Below are 16,589 nucleotides of genomic sequence, written 5' to 3'. Positions count from 1 at the left end.
ACAACAGTGTAAATTGACTATATTTCAATAAAGCTTTAAAAATGGGAAAAAAAGACTTATGAAAAGTAAAAAACAATTACAGATCAATTAAGTCTTAGAAGAAGACCCTCACCTAACTCTTCCTATGTAACACTTAGCACGTATTTTTAAAATTCCTTCATGGCGGCTGGGTCTGCAATACCTGCCTCAACTGTAACTTGAACATTTTTCCATCTTAGAGCTTTTTGCCAGATGTAAGTCTGCCAGCACTAGCTGAGAGGGGTTTCACAATATCCTGACTCTGGGTGATGCAATCATAAACCTTTGTGGTTTCCAGCTTCATAACAATTATGTCCACTATGCCTTTTTATCAAGCCCCAGCTCATGAATCCAGAAACTTAGCTGCTCTTCTGCCTTTTCCATCGCTCCACCCTTCAGTACAGATGTTACTTTAGCACTTTTCTGAGTGCTAAAGTGTCCAGATCAGGGGTTCCTCTTCATTTTCTCTGAATGTACGTATTGTTGACGTACTAGCATTGACCTTACAGCCGACAGCACTATAATGCATCCCTGAATGAAGCTTCTCTAACCCACACCTTTTCCGTAAGTCACATCACAGCTTTTTTTTTTTTTTGCACTTAGGAACACTATGTAGAAATTCAGTGCTACACTTGGGAGCCATTTTAAATAGTAAAATCACCCAAAAAAGCACCAAATAGAGAATGATGACATTAAAGAGACCACGAAAAGGACAACTGTTTACAGTGTAAGAGCAAAAACGAGAAGGCAGTGTCACCTTGTTCACCCTTACCTGGGAACACGTGCACTGGACAACCTCAATTTTTTGCTATTTCATACAAGTTCATGAATTATCATGAAAGTGCTGTGAGTATTAATTTAAGGTTACAAGTAAATTTTAATGTGTAGATAAATTCACAAGTGAGCTATCTGCAAATAATGAGGATCAATTCTACAACAACAAAAAAAGCACAAAAAAGGTCATGAAAATGGGAGAGCTGCTCAGAATTAAGTCAGACAGAGGTTCTTTGGTTGTTCAGGAGGAGAGTAAAAATACTGATTAATTTTCCTTTTCCTTTTTTTTTTTTTTTTTTTTTTTTTTTAAGGACCACACATGTGGAATATTGAAGTTCCCAGGCTAGGGGTGAAATTGGAACTGCAGCTGCAGGCCTATGCCGCAGCCACAGCAATGCCAGATCTGAGCCATGTCAGCAACCTACACCACCATTCAGGGCAACGTAGGATCCTTAACCTACTGAGTGAGGCCAGGGATTGAACCCGCATCCTCATGTCAGGTTCTTAACCCCCTGAGCCACAACAGGAACTCTACTGATTAATTTTAAATGTTTAGGTTAAATGTTCATGAAAAGAATAGAAATAGTATGTTTCAAATGTGCTTTTACTTCAAACAGTAACAACCACAAGATGTCATTTTTATACCCATCGGAGTAGCAGAAATTAAAATCAGATCACAGCAAGAACTGGGTGAGAGTCTTGGCAAAAGGAATGCATATATTGCTGGTGGAAGTGTAATTCATTTCATTTTGATGAAAGTTTCTCAATGCCTAAGGTTTACAGCATGTATTACAAAATGTGGTACCCAGAACAGAATGGACTACCATGCATACAAGTTGAATAACTCCAGGCTTGCTTCCTTATGACTTGAGGCAGGTCCTAACTTTTTTTTTTTTGTCTTTTGTCTTTTGGGGGTTGTACCCGCAGCATATGGAGCTTCCCAGGCTATGGGTCAAATCGGAGCTGGAGCTGCCAGAGAATGCCACAGCCACAGCAACGCCAGATCCGAGCCTCGTCTGCAAACTATACCACAGCTCACCGCAACACTAGATCCTTAATCTACTGAGCGAGGCCAGGGATTGAACCCACATCCTCATGGATCCTAGTTGGGTTCCTTAACCGCTGAGCCACGACGGGAACTCCAAAGCAGGTCCTAACTTTACATCTCACGTCATGACAGCCATATTCCAAAGTGTCAACAGAAACGCTGAGACATATTGCCAAGCCAGAGCTTCCTCAATCTATTATTGGAAAGACAAGGTTTTATACCTAAAAATAGACATTCCTTACACCAAGTGCTCTGCCTCTCTCTGCTACCACCTCTTCATTCTGCCTTCACTGCTGCTACAATCAGGTCTCCAGGAAAGGCAGAGGGAGCAAACTTTACAAGTGTGAAACACCACGCAGTCCTGATGCAACTCTCCTCTTTGCCACACGAATCCTCCCCAACTTCTCGCCCCAGACATGTTCAGCTTCCAATATATTTTTAACCCGTGCTTGAAAACTGCTCTAAAATTTGTGCCCAAATTTCTGGCTTTTCAGTGTTAACATCTACCCTTTTAGATATGCAGGGCTACTTGACCTTGGCTTGTGCAAAAGCTCAGGCATCTCTAGAGCAACAAGAACAGCATCAGAGACCACGGTGGGTTTGGCGATGTCAGAGGGCGGTGGACTTTGGGCGGGGAGGAGAAAGACTCACTCACAGCCAGGCTCTGGTACCAGCCTTTTACAGCATCAGTTAGGAAAGGCTGGGTAAGGGCAGGTGCTGAATCACCTCGAAGATTCTTGGAGGTTCTTTGACAGAGATAATCCATATAGAACACAGAGACAGAAGAAAGCAGAGCGGACATATGGGGCAAAAACTGGAGAATGAAGTAAACTACATAGTGAATGAATAGACTCTGCTGGGGGGCTGTTCCCCGCTATGATCCCAAATACCTGCACAGTCACATTCGACATGCAGAACATGGAAACACTCTCCAGAAACTGGAATGGGAGTTCCCGTGGTGGCTCAGTGGAAATGAATCTGACTAGCATCCATGAAGATGCAGGTTCAATCCCTGGCCTTGCTCAGTGGGTTAAGGATCTGGCATTGCCATGACCTGTGGTGTAGGTCATAGACGTGGCTCGGATCTAATGTTGCTGTGGCTGTGGTATAGGCTAGCAGCTACAATTCCGAATCGACCCCTAGCCTGGGAACCTCCATATGCTGAGAGTGTGGCCCTGAAAAGACCAAAAAAAAAAAAAAAGAAAGAAAGAAAAGAAAAGAAAGAAAGAAAGAAAAATAAATAAAAGAAAGAAAGAAAAAGAAAAATGAACTCTCCCAGATATTCATATACTACCTTTGGGAACCCTAACAAAAAATGCTAACTTATCCTATCTCCGTATACAGAGAGAATTCAATCAGTTTTTTTTTTAATTGAGGTATAGTTGACTTACAATATTATATTGTTTCAGGTGCAAAACATAGTGACTCAATATTTTTACAGGTTATACTCCATATACAGTTATTATAAAATATTTGTTATATTCCCTTGCTGCACATTAATGCTCTTTCTTTGAGAATTTAAAACATTTTTATTGTGACCCTCAGCAAGACATAACTTTTAAGCTGTGACCCAGAACAAAACTTATATACACCCTAACAGAACTGAAATTAAAGTTACATGAAACAGGGTTAATCTCTATTAAATGCATTCTGATCTTTTCAATTTCATTCTCTGCAATTCCATTCCATCCCATTTCAGCCCAAACCCATTCTATTCCATTCCAGTGTTTCTCTTTTGTAAATGGTTGGTTAAATACACACTAAATTGATTTCCCAGCCCCTTGGCCCTCAGTTTGAAGAACACTACACTAAAGGAAAATGAACATCGGCTTATCCTGACCCTGAAATGTATAACTAATCATTGCATATTATCAATGCTATTTACACTTGAGAATAGGCAAAAATGGCCATTCAGATCTTTGAGGAAGGCTGATAACATGAGACACCAAATGGGGAGAGAACTGTGTGTTTATGTGTGTGTGTGTCAATAAAATTCTTATATACCACAAAAAGAACTAATAGCAAATGTCGAAAATTGATATATAAAGTATTAAAGCATAAACGCATTCTTTAGAAATATAGAGATAAATGTGAGATGAAATTTAATTTGGTTACTTCCAAGACGTAGGACCAGTGGATGGAAAAGACATAGGAAAATGGACTGCTATTTTTCAATAAAAAAAAATTTAGTACTCTAATTTTTTAACAATGTATAATATCACTGCAATAATATTTTAAAATTTAATTGTATGGCAAGAAAATTTTGTCGTGGGTTTCTACAGCACCCTTTCCACCTCTCTCTTTCTCTTGTTTTGCTAGACATGCAGTGCCTAACTCTAATCAACTTTCCCTAAAGCACCCCTCCTAGTTCAACCTGTATCTCCTGTCAAATCCATGGTAGGCTTTCAAGTCCTGCCCCAGGGTAGGGTTGTATGGAATTATAATATACAATACTGCAAGTACCTTTTCAACTGTATTTTCATTTCTGCATTCATTTACAATTTAAACTATCTCAAAGCATGATAAAAAGCTGTATCAACCACTGAAAGCATTTAAACGATAAGCCAAGAGAGGAAACATTGGGGGGATTAGAGGCATCCTTTCTGTCTTGGGGGGAGGGGTGTCTCTAAATATGTCTCTCTATATGTCTCTATATATTTACTTTGCTTCTTTGGAGGGAGGTTTTTGTCCTTGAACCAGCCCAAGCACATGGAACCTCTCATGTTCCCATCAGGAAACTCAACTTGCCATCTGTTTTGCAGAAATATTGGGAGGACATTAGTTATGAACACGCTGGCAGGCCTGATTCCTGAATGCTTTTCACTTAAGAAACATTAAACATTTTGAAACAGACTTCTTGGAGAACAGCACAACAGCCTCTTCGGCAGCTTTCATGGTACTCCTCAGTGGTTATTTTTGTTCCTCCATCTAAAAACAACAGCATAGAGGGAGGAGGAGAACACATGGGCTCCTCATAAGGCCAGAACCCTTCTTTAAAATTGCCAAATATCCAGCAACAGCTGTGCCCATTGGAAGACAGCATCAACTCACACAACCTTCCCTGGGCTCATCAAGCGATGGGGGGTCGAGTTGTAATCAGCCTCACGAATGGTGGCTTGGATTATTTTGCCCGAAAGGACTAAAGAGAAACATCTTCCTTATTTTTCCCTCCCTAAAAATAGCAGCCTTTGGGAGTCTCTCAAATCCTGGGTTCAAGTGCAATCCTTAGAATTCTAGACAAGAGTATGGCAGTGACCCTGTTAGCGGGGTTATGGATGGCCGCTAGAGTGTCTCCCGCCCCAGACGAAGCATGGCTAAGGGAACTAGTTCTGGGCTGGAAATCAGGACAGCTGGTTTGTGATTCTGCTGCTGCTCTGCTCTCACTCACTGCATAACCTAACCTGGTGCCATGCAAATGCCTATAGCCCTCACTTCCTCAGCTGAGCAACAGGGACAAAAACAATTGCTCCACCTTCCTCATGGATGACCAGCAGGTTGCATTAGATGACACATGGGAGTTCCCTTCGTGGCTCAGTGATTAACGAACCCAACTAGGATCCATGAGGATGTGGATTCAATCCCTGGCCTGGAACAGTGAGTTAAGGATCTGGTGTCGCCGTGAGCTATGCTGTAGGCCGTAGACATGGCTTGGATCCCCCGTTGCTGTGGCTGTGGTGTAGGCTGGCAGCTGCAGCTCAGATTAAACCCCTAGCCTGGGAACCTCCATATGCTGCGAGTGTTGCCCTAAAAACAGCCAAAAAACATGGCACATGGATACACTTTATGGAAAGCACAGGGGCTCATACAAGTGGGATCATTAGAAATATTTTTAATATAATTTTTGAGATTAATAAACATGTATGTCAGGGATAAGAAGAACAGAGCCCCGATGGCAAATTTTTTTTCACGTAGGGCAAATAAAGGCAATGGCTGTATAGACACCTCTCCTTCCCACCCCACAGCCCAGCTGCCTCCATACTCAGGCCTCTCACTTCCTGTCCTTCAGGGTGAAACTAACCACCCCACCTCGTAGTTCCACCATAGCCACCACCAACATGGTACCTTTCCCTTTATTCCCATTCTGGGGACCCCAGAAAGTCAGCCACCATCTAGTCCAGAGGCTGTCAATTCAGATGTCCGAAGGACCAGGTAAGTGACGGAAAAGAGTGACCCAGTCTGGGCTTGGGAAATGTGACCACCCAGAGATGACTCAGAGCATCCGAGGGGCCACCATTACTCTGCTCCCAAAGTAACTGGGTCTTCAAGTCTTTCAAGAGAATACAGAAATACAGAGTTTTGTGAGAAAGCTTTGCATGTTGAAAGTTGAGCCAATGACTTTCAAATGTTTGACTCATCATAGGGCCAAACCAGAAACACCTGTGCACGCGCTGAAGGTTTGCAACATGTAATCTAGGCTAACACCTGAATTTTCCCAAGTGAACATCCTTAAGCCCTAAAAAACAACACAGTGTCCTTCAAAGATTCTGTACTTGGCGTCAGCGAAGACCACGGCCTCAGTCTCTCATCGGCAGCTCGTCTGCTGTATGATAATTTGAGTAAGAGTTTTATTTTTTGGAACCTCAATTTCCTCGACTGTGAAAGGAGGTCATTATAGATCTTCTATAAACATTTTGGAGGCAATAAATAAGATTGCAGATAATACATAAAAATCACCTGGTACGTAACAGGCATTCAGTGGCTCCTTTTCCCTCCAGGCCAGCAAGTTAACAGTGTTACCAGGCAAGAACCCGTAAATTATCTGCTGAATCCAGCCTCGTCGTTTTCCCCACTGTACCCCAACGTTCCCTCGCCTGAGTGGATCTCATTTTCAGAGACATGATTTACCCTAGAACTGGAGCAGGAGTCGGGTTTTAGACACCTGTTTTCTGATTTACTTCTTTTCCCATGAACAAACCCCACCAACCTGTGTAGGTCTCACTTATTTTCTCTGTAACAAAAGTGACAACCAGTGTAAAATAAGACGATAAATCTGTGTTACATTTCTCTAAATTGTAGAAGGCCCATCATGAAACCCAAAATGGGATCAGCCTCTGATTTGACATTCCGATGCTTAAGAAATGGGTTTTAAAATGTAGGTTTTATTATTATTCCGATTTGGTGAGGCCAAGAGATCAAGAGATGACTGCCTAGGAAAAGATAACTTGTAAGGAAATAAAATAAAATAGCTTCCAGCAATGTTTCTCTTTACCCAAAAAGTGCTCTATGAGATCCAGACTACATATTAACTAGCACAGAGGTGAATCAAGTTGAAAGACTATGGAACGTTATCAACATATTTACTAATATTGATTTTTTAAAAAAATATTGAGTGTTTTAAAGTCAATGGTTCCATCTTATAATTTCCTGCCCACTCCAAAGTAGACAGGGTTTATGCTATCATTGTAATCTACCCTGTATCAGATTTCAGTACACAATAGGTGCTTAATAAATAGGTGATGATTATGAACATTAACTAAAGCCATTGAAAATTAAAAAGAAAAAAAGAGGAAGTTTCTGTAGTGGTTCAGCCTAAATGAATCTGACTAGGAACCATGAGGTTGCAGGTTCAATCCCTGGTCTCGCTCAGTGGGTTAAGGATCCGGTGTTGCCACGGGCTGTGGTGGAGGTCGAAGATGCGGCTCGGACCTTGGGTTGCTATGGTTCTGAAGTGGGCCGGCAGCTACAGCTCTGATTCACCCCTAGCCTGGGAACCTCCATATGCCACATGTGTGGTCCTGAAAAGCATAAATTAAATTAAATTAAAGTAAAGTAAAAAGAAAAAGAAAAGTCGGTTACTCACAGTCATCAGGATGAGGGAGCTGGCCACACCCACGGGCCGAATGGGAGGCAGAGGAATCGAGGAAAATTAGGAGAGAGCTTTAATGGCAGTTTCCGAGGGAGGCAGGGCAAGGAACGCGGGCTTAGGGTTGGCTGGCTTGAGTCATTTCAGTGGGCTCTGAGGTACAGAGATGGTTTCCGGGTGTCTGGTACCTGACCCTGGTACTTAGTGATAAGGGCAGGGGGACAGTGATGCTGCGACAGCCCTTAAAGGAGGTGACTAGGGAATGCTCCCTGGATTGGTCAGTTTGCCTAGGAAAGCTGTGCTTATAGGCAAGTCCTTCACGGTGTCTACTGATGGGCTACTCCTGCAAGGAGCACACCCTCCTGGCTTAGCAAGACCCAAGATGTCAAAGCACTAGAAATACAGGAAACACAAAGCCATGATTAATACAGACCATTTTCAAACCGGTGCGTATTTACCCCTCCACACATCCCTGGAAAGATAACAGCAGGTGAAGGAGGAGGTTTCCATAACAGACTCCCAGAATAAGAAAGAAAGAGGGAGGATGTGTTATAAAAGCCTCCAGCAGGAAAGGACACTTGCATAGGAACAGAAAAAGAGAAGGTCGAGGTGCCCAGAGAAGAAAGGCGGCAGGAGATTAATGTACCTGTGAGCTGAACAGAAGGGTTTGGCATGCCACTAAAAAAAAAAAAAGAAGAAGAAGAGGCTCGGGAGAGGGGGCCAGGTAAGCAGGATCCCTGGCCTTCATCTCTAGCATCTTGGCTACTCTTTCTAAGGCTAAATGAAGTCCCACTCTCCCTGAGAGGAGAAAATTACATTTGAATACAGTGCTTGCCATGGAACCAAGATGACTCTGCTTGAGTGCCCTGACCTTTATCAACCATCTCATCAGAATTTCTGGAGCACGAATCTGTGTTAGGGGCCCTCTGCCACTGTTCATATGAAGAGGGATCCTTCTCTTCTGGCCCAAGTCCAAGCCATCGTTCTCAAGCAGCCCGAGATGGAGAAAGCAAAATCAAATCCACGGAGCTCTAAAATCGAGTTAGAGAGGAGTTGTAGGAGACAGCGAGAAAACAGCAGTCAGGTGGCAGAAACCTCCAGAGAGAACTGGTTTCCTCTGTTTTCCTTCCCGGGACTGACTGAGAAAACAATTACATTTCTCAATCCTCTGCCAACTGAGACACGGACTCCAGGCTAGATAACATACAGATTGCTGGTTTGAGTGCCTTCTTTCAGGTTGACTGGCTAATCAGGAAAGAATGGTTAGGCACACATATGCAGATCCATGCTTATAAGAAAAGCTTTTAAAAACAGACTCTCAGGATTTTAAACACTGGACAACATTTTACTATTTAAGAAAAAATATTTTTATTTGCAAGAAATGGAAATATAAAAGCATAACAATTTCAATTCTTTTTTTTTCCAAACTAAGTACAAGTATCCTACAAAGCATTTCTTTTTTTTTCTTTTTTTTTGCTATTTACTTAGCTACAATAAAGGATAAAAAGCCATTAAAAAAAACCCCAGCACAATACGATAGATAATAGACTCACCATGTATTTCGACTTCAACATTGCTGGTCTATATAATCTGTTACCAAAGAAAGGAAAGCCCAGCCTGGCAGCAGAGACATTAAAGCTCACGGTTGATTACAGTCCAGAGTCTGCTCAGCATTGTTTAAAAAGGGCCGCTCACAATTTGTCAAAGAAGGCTAGTGTTTTTCGTAGACTCCGAAAGTGTTTCTCTGAAAGGCAGGTTTGCTAAACAGTGCGGGCGGTGGGTCCACAGTGGCTGGCGAGCAAGAGAGAAGAGCCGAGAAACGGCCAACACCGCTGGCGTTGCTTTTCCAGGATGCAAAGGCTGCTAGTTGGGATCCACAGCTGGATGAAGTGGACAGGAGACACACATCTGGTGGACATCTCCAGCATGAGGCAAAAACCTGTCCTTGGCACCGAGGGGCCCAGCCCAAGGCGAATGCGTGGCCCGTGGGCCCGGACTGTTGACCTCGTGTTCGCACAGCAAGGCATCTGCTCGACCTCGGCCACTCCCCTATCACTTAGTTGCTTCTGCAGCTCGCCGTCCTGAGGGACGCTTATTTTCTCTTGCTACAAAATTACAAGGCTTAAAACTTATTTAGGCATAGCACGGAGTGGGGGCTCCAGAAATATTATTTCCCTTCCTTCGAGACGCCAAGACAAAATAAAGCATTTCTGAATTTTACGTTGCCCCAAATGACAAAATGAAAGAACGCCTCGTCTTGTCCTGTGGTAAGAGCTGGCCCTCTGGCCACGGAGACATGGAGCCTTAATCCTCAATGCAGCAGGTTTCCTCTGTGCTGAGAAATGGTCTGCTCTGAGCACTGGTAAGATTTTCAATCCCGGTTGGGCATTTTTTTGATGTGATGGCATCTCTGCAAAACGGGATTATCCTAGTGGATGTGACTGCTTCTTTTTTCCTGATGTGCACATCTGACCACAGCTCACTTTTAGGAAACCATTTTTGAGCCTTTGGAAAAAGTCCCTTCACCCATAGCCACTTCAGTCTGGTGCTACAAGGCTGTATATAAAACCTCCCAGGGACGAGGCAGCCCGCAGGCATCCTGGATTCAAATATAAGGCACGTCTAAGGCACAAACGAGTGTCCAAGAGGGAGGTATGTGTGTGTGCATGGGAGGGAGACCTGCATGGCTTTTGATTAACTTCCTGCAGCACTCCTCCTTGGGACTGAATGAATGATTCAATGAATGAATAAATGAACGAAAAATCTGCAATCTGTCTCTGGCTGCTTCACAGCCCCCTACTTCTCCTGTCACTTCCCTCCCAGAGAAACTTCTCTGAGCACGACTCCTGATTATTGCAGCTGAAAAGCATTAAGAGAAAACGACTCCCACCAGAGCACCACTTGCTAATGATTTGGCTCACAGGTCCTGCCAGCACTGCAAGCAGGAGAGCTGGCGTCTTTATTGTTTTTATTTATTTTTTAGGGCCGCACCTGTGGCATATGAAGTTCCTAGACCAGGGGTCAAGTCAGAGCTACAGCTGCTGGCCTACACCACAGCCACAGCAACACAGGATCCAAGCTGCATCTGTGACCTCCAGCACAGCTCCTTAACCCACTGAGTGATGCCAGGGATCAAACCCGGGTCCTCGTGGATACCAGTCTGGTTTGTTACCACTGAGCCACAACGGGAACTCCAAGAGAGCTGGTGTCCTTAATAAAGGTTTCTCAAAGACTGGATTCAACGGAACCAGATTAGTGCCAAACAAAGGGGAAACTAAAGCCTTCTCCTCAGTCTCCTATCTCCCCATGTTAGCAAAGCCAGTACAGACGCTCCATCTCCCCAAGGGGGGGCGGGGGGAGGTTCTCCTTGTGTGCAGTGTGTGCTGGGAGGAGCTGGTCCCGAGGGGCCCTCCGATCCTTGTCTTTAGCTTGGTGTGAAAACACAGGAGGGAGATACAAAGTGCTGAAAAGTTTTAACAAAACACTTGTGTCAACACTTCTGGACACTGACTCACTGCCAGAATAAAGATGAATGAATTCAACACTCCTGCTCCAAGGGCACATGTGATTCCCAGCCCCCCCTCGGCATTCAGGCTACACCGAGAGACGCAGGAAGGAAAAAACGTGGTAGTTACAGTTGGTCCGTAAGTAAGTTGAGCTAAAAGCTGCCTTCACGATCTACAAATTAGGTCTGGGAATCAAAATCATTTACGTTAACGAAAAGGTTATCTAATTCTGCCTGCACTGATGCCCAACTTCATGCCCACCTCCCGCCCCAAAGGAGCAACCTAGTTCAGCGGTCAGGTTTTTATGTAACACTCTTTATGTGAGCAGGGCTCCACGGTCCCAGCACTTCACAGAAATTCCTTCTTAAACCTGGCACAGGGGGCTTTCATTTACAGTAGCCATTTCTAAGTGCAAAGTTGAGAGCTGTGAACAGAACTGCTGGGGGGTGGGGGTGGGGCGTGTGTGCGTTTGGGTCACCCAGGTCTCATCCAGTTAAAAAAGTACATGTTCTCTGAACGATGCAAGACAGCTCCTTTACTAGGCCAGTCAAAGAAAGGAGAGAGGAAAACCTCTTGATAGATGGAAAATATATTAATATGTTTCTCATTAACATACCAATGCATTTCGATTGATGGTTGCGCTAACAGTCCCGTGTTGACCACAACTGAAGTTCAGAAGCCAACACCTGCCACTATTTGAGATCTTCGGGGCTAACCAGGTATTACTGACTTGTCTACGGGCTGGCTCTGGGGGGCTGACGTTATGGGCTTAACTCTGGAACACACCCATGAATTATGGGGCCCACCTCTGGTATGATCCGACCCTTCTGCATCCTCTTGACTCCATGACCTCCTCCTGACGGGATAACTGTTCAGTTTCCTGTACTTGCCCAGCAAGGAGAGGAGGGCAGAGGTCTTTCTCAAAACAGCAGCAATGCTGGGTCGTGGATCCCCTTACAATGGCTATTCGAGCTCTCAGGCTGATGTCCCAGGCCTCCAGACACAGACTCCCTTTTGGAAACACAGTTTCTCAGAGATCAAGCCCTGCTGTTTGGAGGGCTAGAGAGACGGATGCCAAACAAGGGAAGGTCAGGGAGGAAATAACATCCTCAAGGCAATAAGGATGGACACTAGGAGTTTGCTGGCCTCTCCCTACTCCCTCCTCATTCGAAAGATGAGCTTGCCCCTCGAGCTAATCCAGGAGCCTTAAAAACCCATCTGGTTCAGAGCTCCCGTCATGGCGCAGCAGAAACAAATCTGACTAGGAACCATGAGGTTGTGGGTTCGATCCCTGACCTCGCTCAGTAGGTTAAGGATCCGGCGTAGGTTGCAGATGCGGCTCAGATCTGGCATGGCTGTGGCTGTGGTGTAGGCTGGCAGCAACAGCTCCAACGGGACTCCTAGCCTGGGAACCTCCATATACCACAGGTGCGACCCTAAAAATACAAAAAGACCAAACAAAACAAAACAAAAAACCCATCTGGTTCCAGTGTGTCTGGTGGGGAAACCGACCCATTCTCACCGACATACACAAGCGTGCCTTTCTCTTGGTCCAAATACTACTTGAGTTAATTGTATCTTAACTTTAATCCCCTATCCTGGCTGCCTGTGCCTGACAATTACGAGACGTTTTAAGGAGAAGGATGGATCAATAATGGCCCGTGGTTAGCAGATCCCAGCCAGGCCCAAGAGGCTCTAGAGCAAAAGGGGAGGAGAGGAGAAAGAGAGAAGCAGGAGCGGGAAGTGGGCTTTGAGGAATGCTAGCAGCCCTCTGCCCACGCAGCCCCCCGGGGTCTCAGCCCTCCCTCGCCAATGGAAGGGACAGGGACAGGTGTGCAAAGGACCACGAGGGCTGCCAGGACCGCTGCAATCCTGATTCAGCTTTCCCACAGAGCCAAGGAGATGAACTTGGCCGTCTCCCAGTCAGAACTCTGCATCACAGCAAGGAGAGAGAGAATCACTGACAGTGAGCCCTGAAGGTCCGGACCCACTTATGAGGTATGATGGCAAATGCTAATGGCACCAAATCCTGTATCGGAGATAAAGGGAAGGCCCTGGTGTGGCTTAATCCCTCCTCAATACAAGCTCCAATGACAAAGTAGATGAAGAGAGAAACGGAGACAGAGAGAGAGTTGAAGCAAAAGGTGCTTCAGCTCCGACTGAAAACAAAATACCAAAAGTGACAAGTATCTTATGCAAAATCTTTTACAAGCTAGGGAAACACATTTAAGGGGAGACTTCTACATTACACAGTAAAAAGTCCATTTCTTATTTGTATGAAAGAGGAAAGATTTTTTTTAAAACTACAAAAGTTACTTTTAATCATTAAAAAAAAAATAAAAGTAGGTTGGGGGATTAGGTGGTATCTCTTTGGGTGAGCTGCAAAGTAGCCAAACCTGACTCTAAAAGGTAAGACTGTGGATACACAAATGTCACCTACGCCGACCCCAGGAACAGGCCTCAGCTCTACCCCTGCTCTGGCCCTGTGTTGGGGCAGAAGAGGAGAAAGAAGCAGCCTCAGGGATGTGGGAAAATGCAAGCTGGCATAGTTGTCTGAAATGTCAGGGTTTCCCATCCCTGCTGCTGTGGGCACAGGACAGACGAGCATCTGTCCGCAGAACCCAGACCTAAGCAAGGCACGGCTCCACCTTTCCCTCTGAGTTGCTGCTCTGGGAGGACGTGCTTAAGGAAATCTCCCAACTACAATTAGGCCTTTAGTACACAAAGAGCAGAAACCAAAACATGGCCTGGAAGGGTAGGGGGTCCAAGAGCCTAGGAGGCCCGCCTCGCTCTGAAAACCAACCGAAGACCTTGGTAGCCTGGAGGGAGGCGTCTGGACGTCTTCAGTGTGGTTGCCCGCGGGAAGCCTCAGCATGCTAATAAATACTATTTACAAATGGGGAGGAGAAGCCAGGGAGGCAGAACTAGGGGCGTGTGGGGGACACGGACTGTGGTGAAATCCTAACAAGCAACAAGATGGGGCAGGTTTGCCTGGAGTAGAAAAGCCTGATTCCTTCAGGCATTGCACTTGCGGCCTGAGAGTAAGAAGGCGACGGACGCCTGGCTCCAGCTCCAGGGCCGGGCAGACTGTCAGCGAGAGATCAGGGCAGAGCGGCAGGGGGAGCTCACGGGAGGCCCTGGCACTTGCAGGGCTGATGGGAGCACGTGCCCCGGAGCCCCGGGCTGAAGAAGGCAGGACATCAGTCAGTGCTTTGCCAGATTCCAACAGGCACCCTGATATTTTTGTGGCTAGAGCCTGGGGTCTTGAATGAACAAGAGTCAGCTCTTCTTCAAAGACGTGGTCACATACCCCCACAGCCCCGTGAGAATCCGGCAGTATCTTTTGAGCACTGTCAGTAGAAACCAGCCTGCTTGTCCCACCCCTGACCCTAAAATAATTTCCTATGGCCGTAAGTGATGGGGGAGGCGGGTACGTGGGGCTGGGGGTCGGCGCTCTCTCACCACGGGTGGGAATCCCAGGCTGTCCTCCCATCCAAAGCTACGACTGCTTGTCCATGTCTTCATCAAGGTCGGGTGGCAAATAGGAAAAGCTTATGATAAAGGTGGTTTGGGGACATAAAGGCAGAGTGAAGAGAAAGAGGGGGGTGGCAATGGCTTCTTCAGAAGGTGGCATTCACTCGTCTGTCGAGTTCGACAACTTTTAGTGTTTCATTCCCCTCCAGCTGGGTGCTGACCCTGCGAAGGAATCAAAAGGAAGAAGGTCTTATCAATCAGCTGCCAACTACGAGTCTCGTGCTTGGGGGGTGGCCCCAGCATTCCACGATGTGACTCTGGGGACTGGCCCAAGCCTGCTTCTTGGCCTCCTCCTTCCCAGCAGCCATTCTCTGCCCGCTTAACCTCCCACTACCTGCCTCTCCACTCGTCCCCATTCTGATCTTTATACTCACACAAGAGGAGACACGCAACCCAGGGGATAAACCTGGCATTTTGACATGGAGTTGCTGTACTTTGCTTTAAATTGTTATTATCTTTATTGAGGTCAGGTAGCCCTATGCTAAACTCTGGGAAGGAGAAAAAACAAAAGGATAAAGACGGATCCCTGGTCTAGAATAGCAGATAATTTAGATAAAGACTTAAAAAAAAAAAAAACCAAAAACCCAAACTAACTTGAAATAATAATAAATCTATAACAGAAAATAAATATGCTATTAAATGGTATAACAGCCTAGAAAGTCTGCAGGCATTCAGAGGCTCTGGTATCAGGAGACATCCCAGAATGAGTGGTATTTCAGTGGAAACTTGAGGAGCTAAAACAAGAGGAGAGAAGACTAGGAGTTCTTGTTGTGACACATGAGAAACAAGTCCAACTAGTACCCATGAGGATGAAGGGTTCGATCCCTGGCCTTGCTCCGTGGGTTAGGGATCCAGCATTGCTGTGCGTGGTGGTCAGATGCAGCTCTGATCCTGCATTGTGATGGCTGTGGCATAGGCCTGCAGATGCAGCTGTAGCTCCCGTTCGACCCCTAGTCTGGGAACTTCCATATGCCACGGGTGCGGCCCTAAAAAGCAAAAAAAAAAAAAAAAGGAGAGAAGACATATCCTGAGCCCAGTAATCAGTCAGGTCAGTCTCCTCTATCCCCGGTGGCAGCTCTACACCTATAAGGGGAATAATAATAATAATGCCTGGAGTTCCCATCGTGGCACAGTGGTTAACAAATCGGACTAGGAACCATGAGGTTGCGGGGTTGCAGGTTCGGTCCCTGCCCTTGCTCAGTGAGCTGTGGTGTAGGTTGCAGACGCGGCTTGGATCCCGAGTTGCTGTGGCTCTGGCGTAGGCCAGTGGCTACAGCTCCGATTCGACCCCTAGCCTGGGAACCTCCATATGCCGCGGGAGCAGCCCAAAGAAATAGCAAAAAGACAAATAATAATAATAATAATAATAATAATAATAATAATAATGCCTAACCTTTTAAAATATTTCAAAGGATTTATATGTCTTATCTGCATAGTGCTCAAAACAACAGGCATTAGTAAATGTTAAATATGCATGTATACTGTAAACACACAAAAGTGTATGTGATTATGAACTTTCCTCTGCAGCATCAGGGGAGGAAAGCTGAAGAGTCTGAAAGAAAATCTTTCCCGCTCGCGTTGGAACTGCACCGTGTCTGGGAGACAGAGTCAGAGTTCCGCTAGAGCGACCACCACACCACGTGTCACCACGAGTGCGTGGCCGACCCTCCTTCCCGTGCCGTTTGGGGTATCTCCCCAGCACGACAACACCACCCAGCAGCTGTACAGGTGTTTATGTTTAGACAAGGACTTCTCCTTGTAACTTTCTAAAGGCAACAACTCATGGAGAGTTGGAGACAAGTATATGTCCTTTTCAATGTGGGAACATACGCATGCACAGTGCCTCTTCAACAGTGTCCTTCAATTTTAACAAATAACTGTAACTATATAATTATAATTAATATAC

At 45.4% G+C, this 16,589-nt stretch overlaps 1 protein-coding gene across 1 annotated transcript in view; it reads right to left on the bottom strand.

Annotated features, from left to right (window-relative positions):
• Positions 1 to 12,717: 12,717 nt before the first annotated feature.
• CREB3L2 (cAMP responsive element binding protein 3 like 2) overlaps positions 12,718 to 16,589 on the bottom strand; it is a 128,424-nt gene continuing 124,552 nt past the window's right edge. Inside the window, exon 12 of the mRNA XM_047763909.1 lies at positions 12,718 to 14,845. Within this exon, the coding sequence (XP_047619865.1) occupies positions 14,770 to 14,845 (76 nt within the window). The 3' untranslated portion in view covers positions 12,718 to 14,769. The remainder of the gene's footprint in view (positions 14,846 to 16,589) is intronic.

This window comes from Phacochoerus africanus, chromosome 16 (genome assembly GCF_016906955.1).
Source record: "Phacochoerus africanus isolate WHEZ1 chromosome 16, ROS_Pafr_v1, whole genome shotgun sequence".
Classification (NCBI taxonomy): Eukaryota; Metazoa; Chordata; class Mammalia; order Artiodactyla; family Suidae; genus Phacochoerus; species Phacochoerus africanus.
The sequence above is the reverse complement of the archived record's forward strand: the minus strand, read 5'-3'. Positions and strand labels throughout refer to the sequence as shown.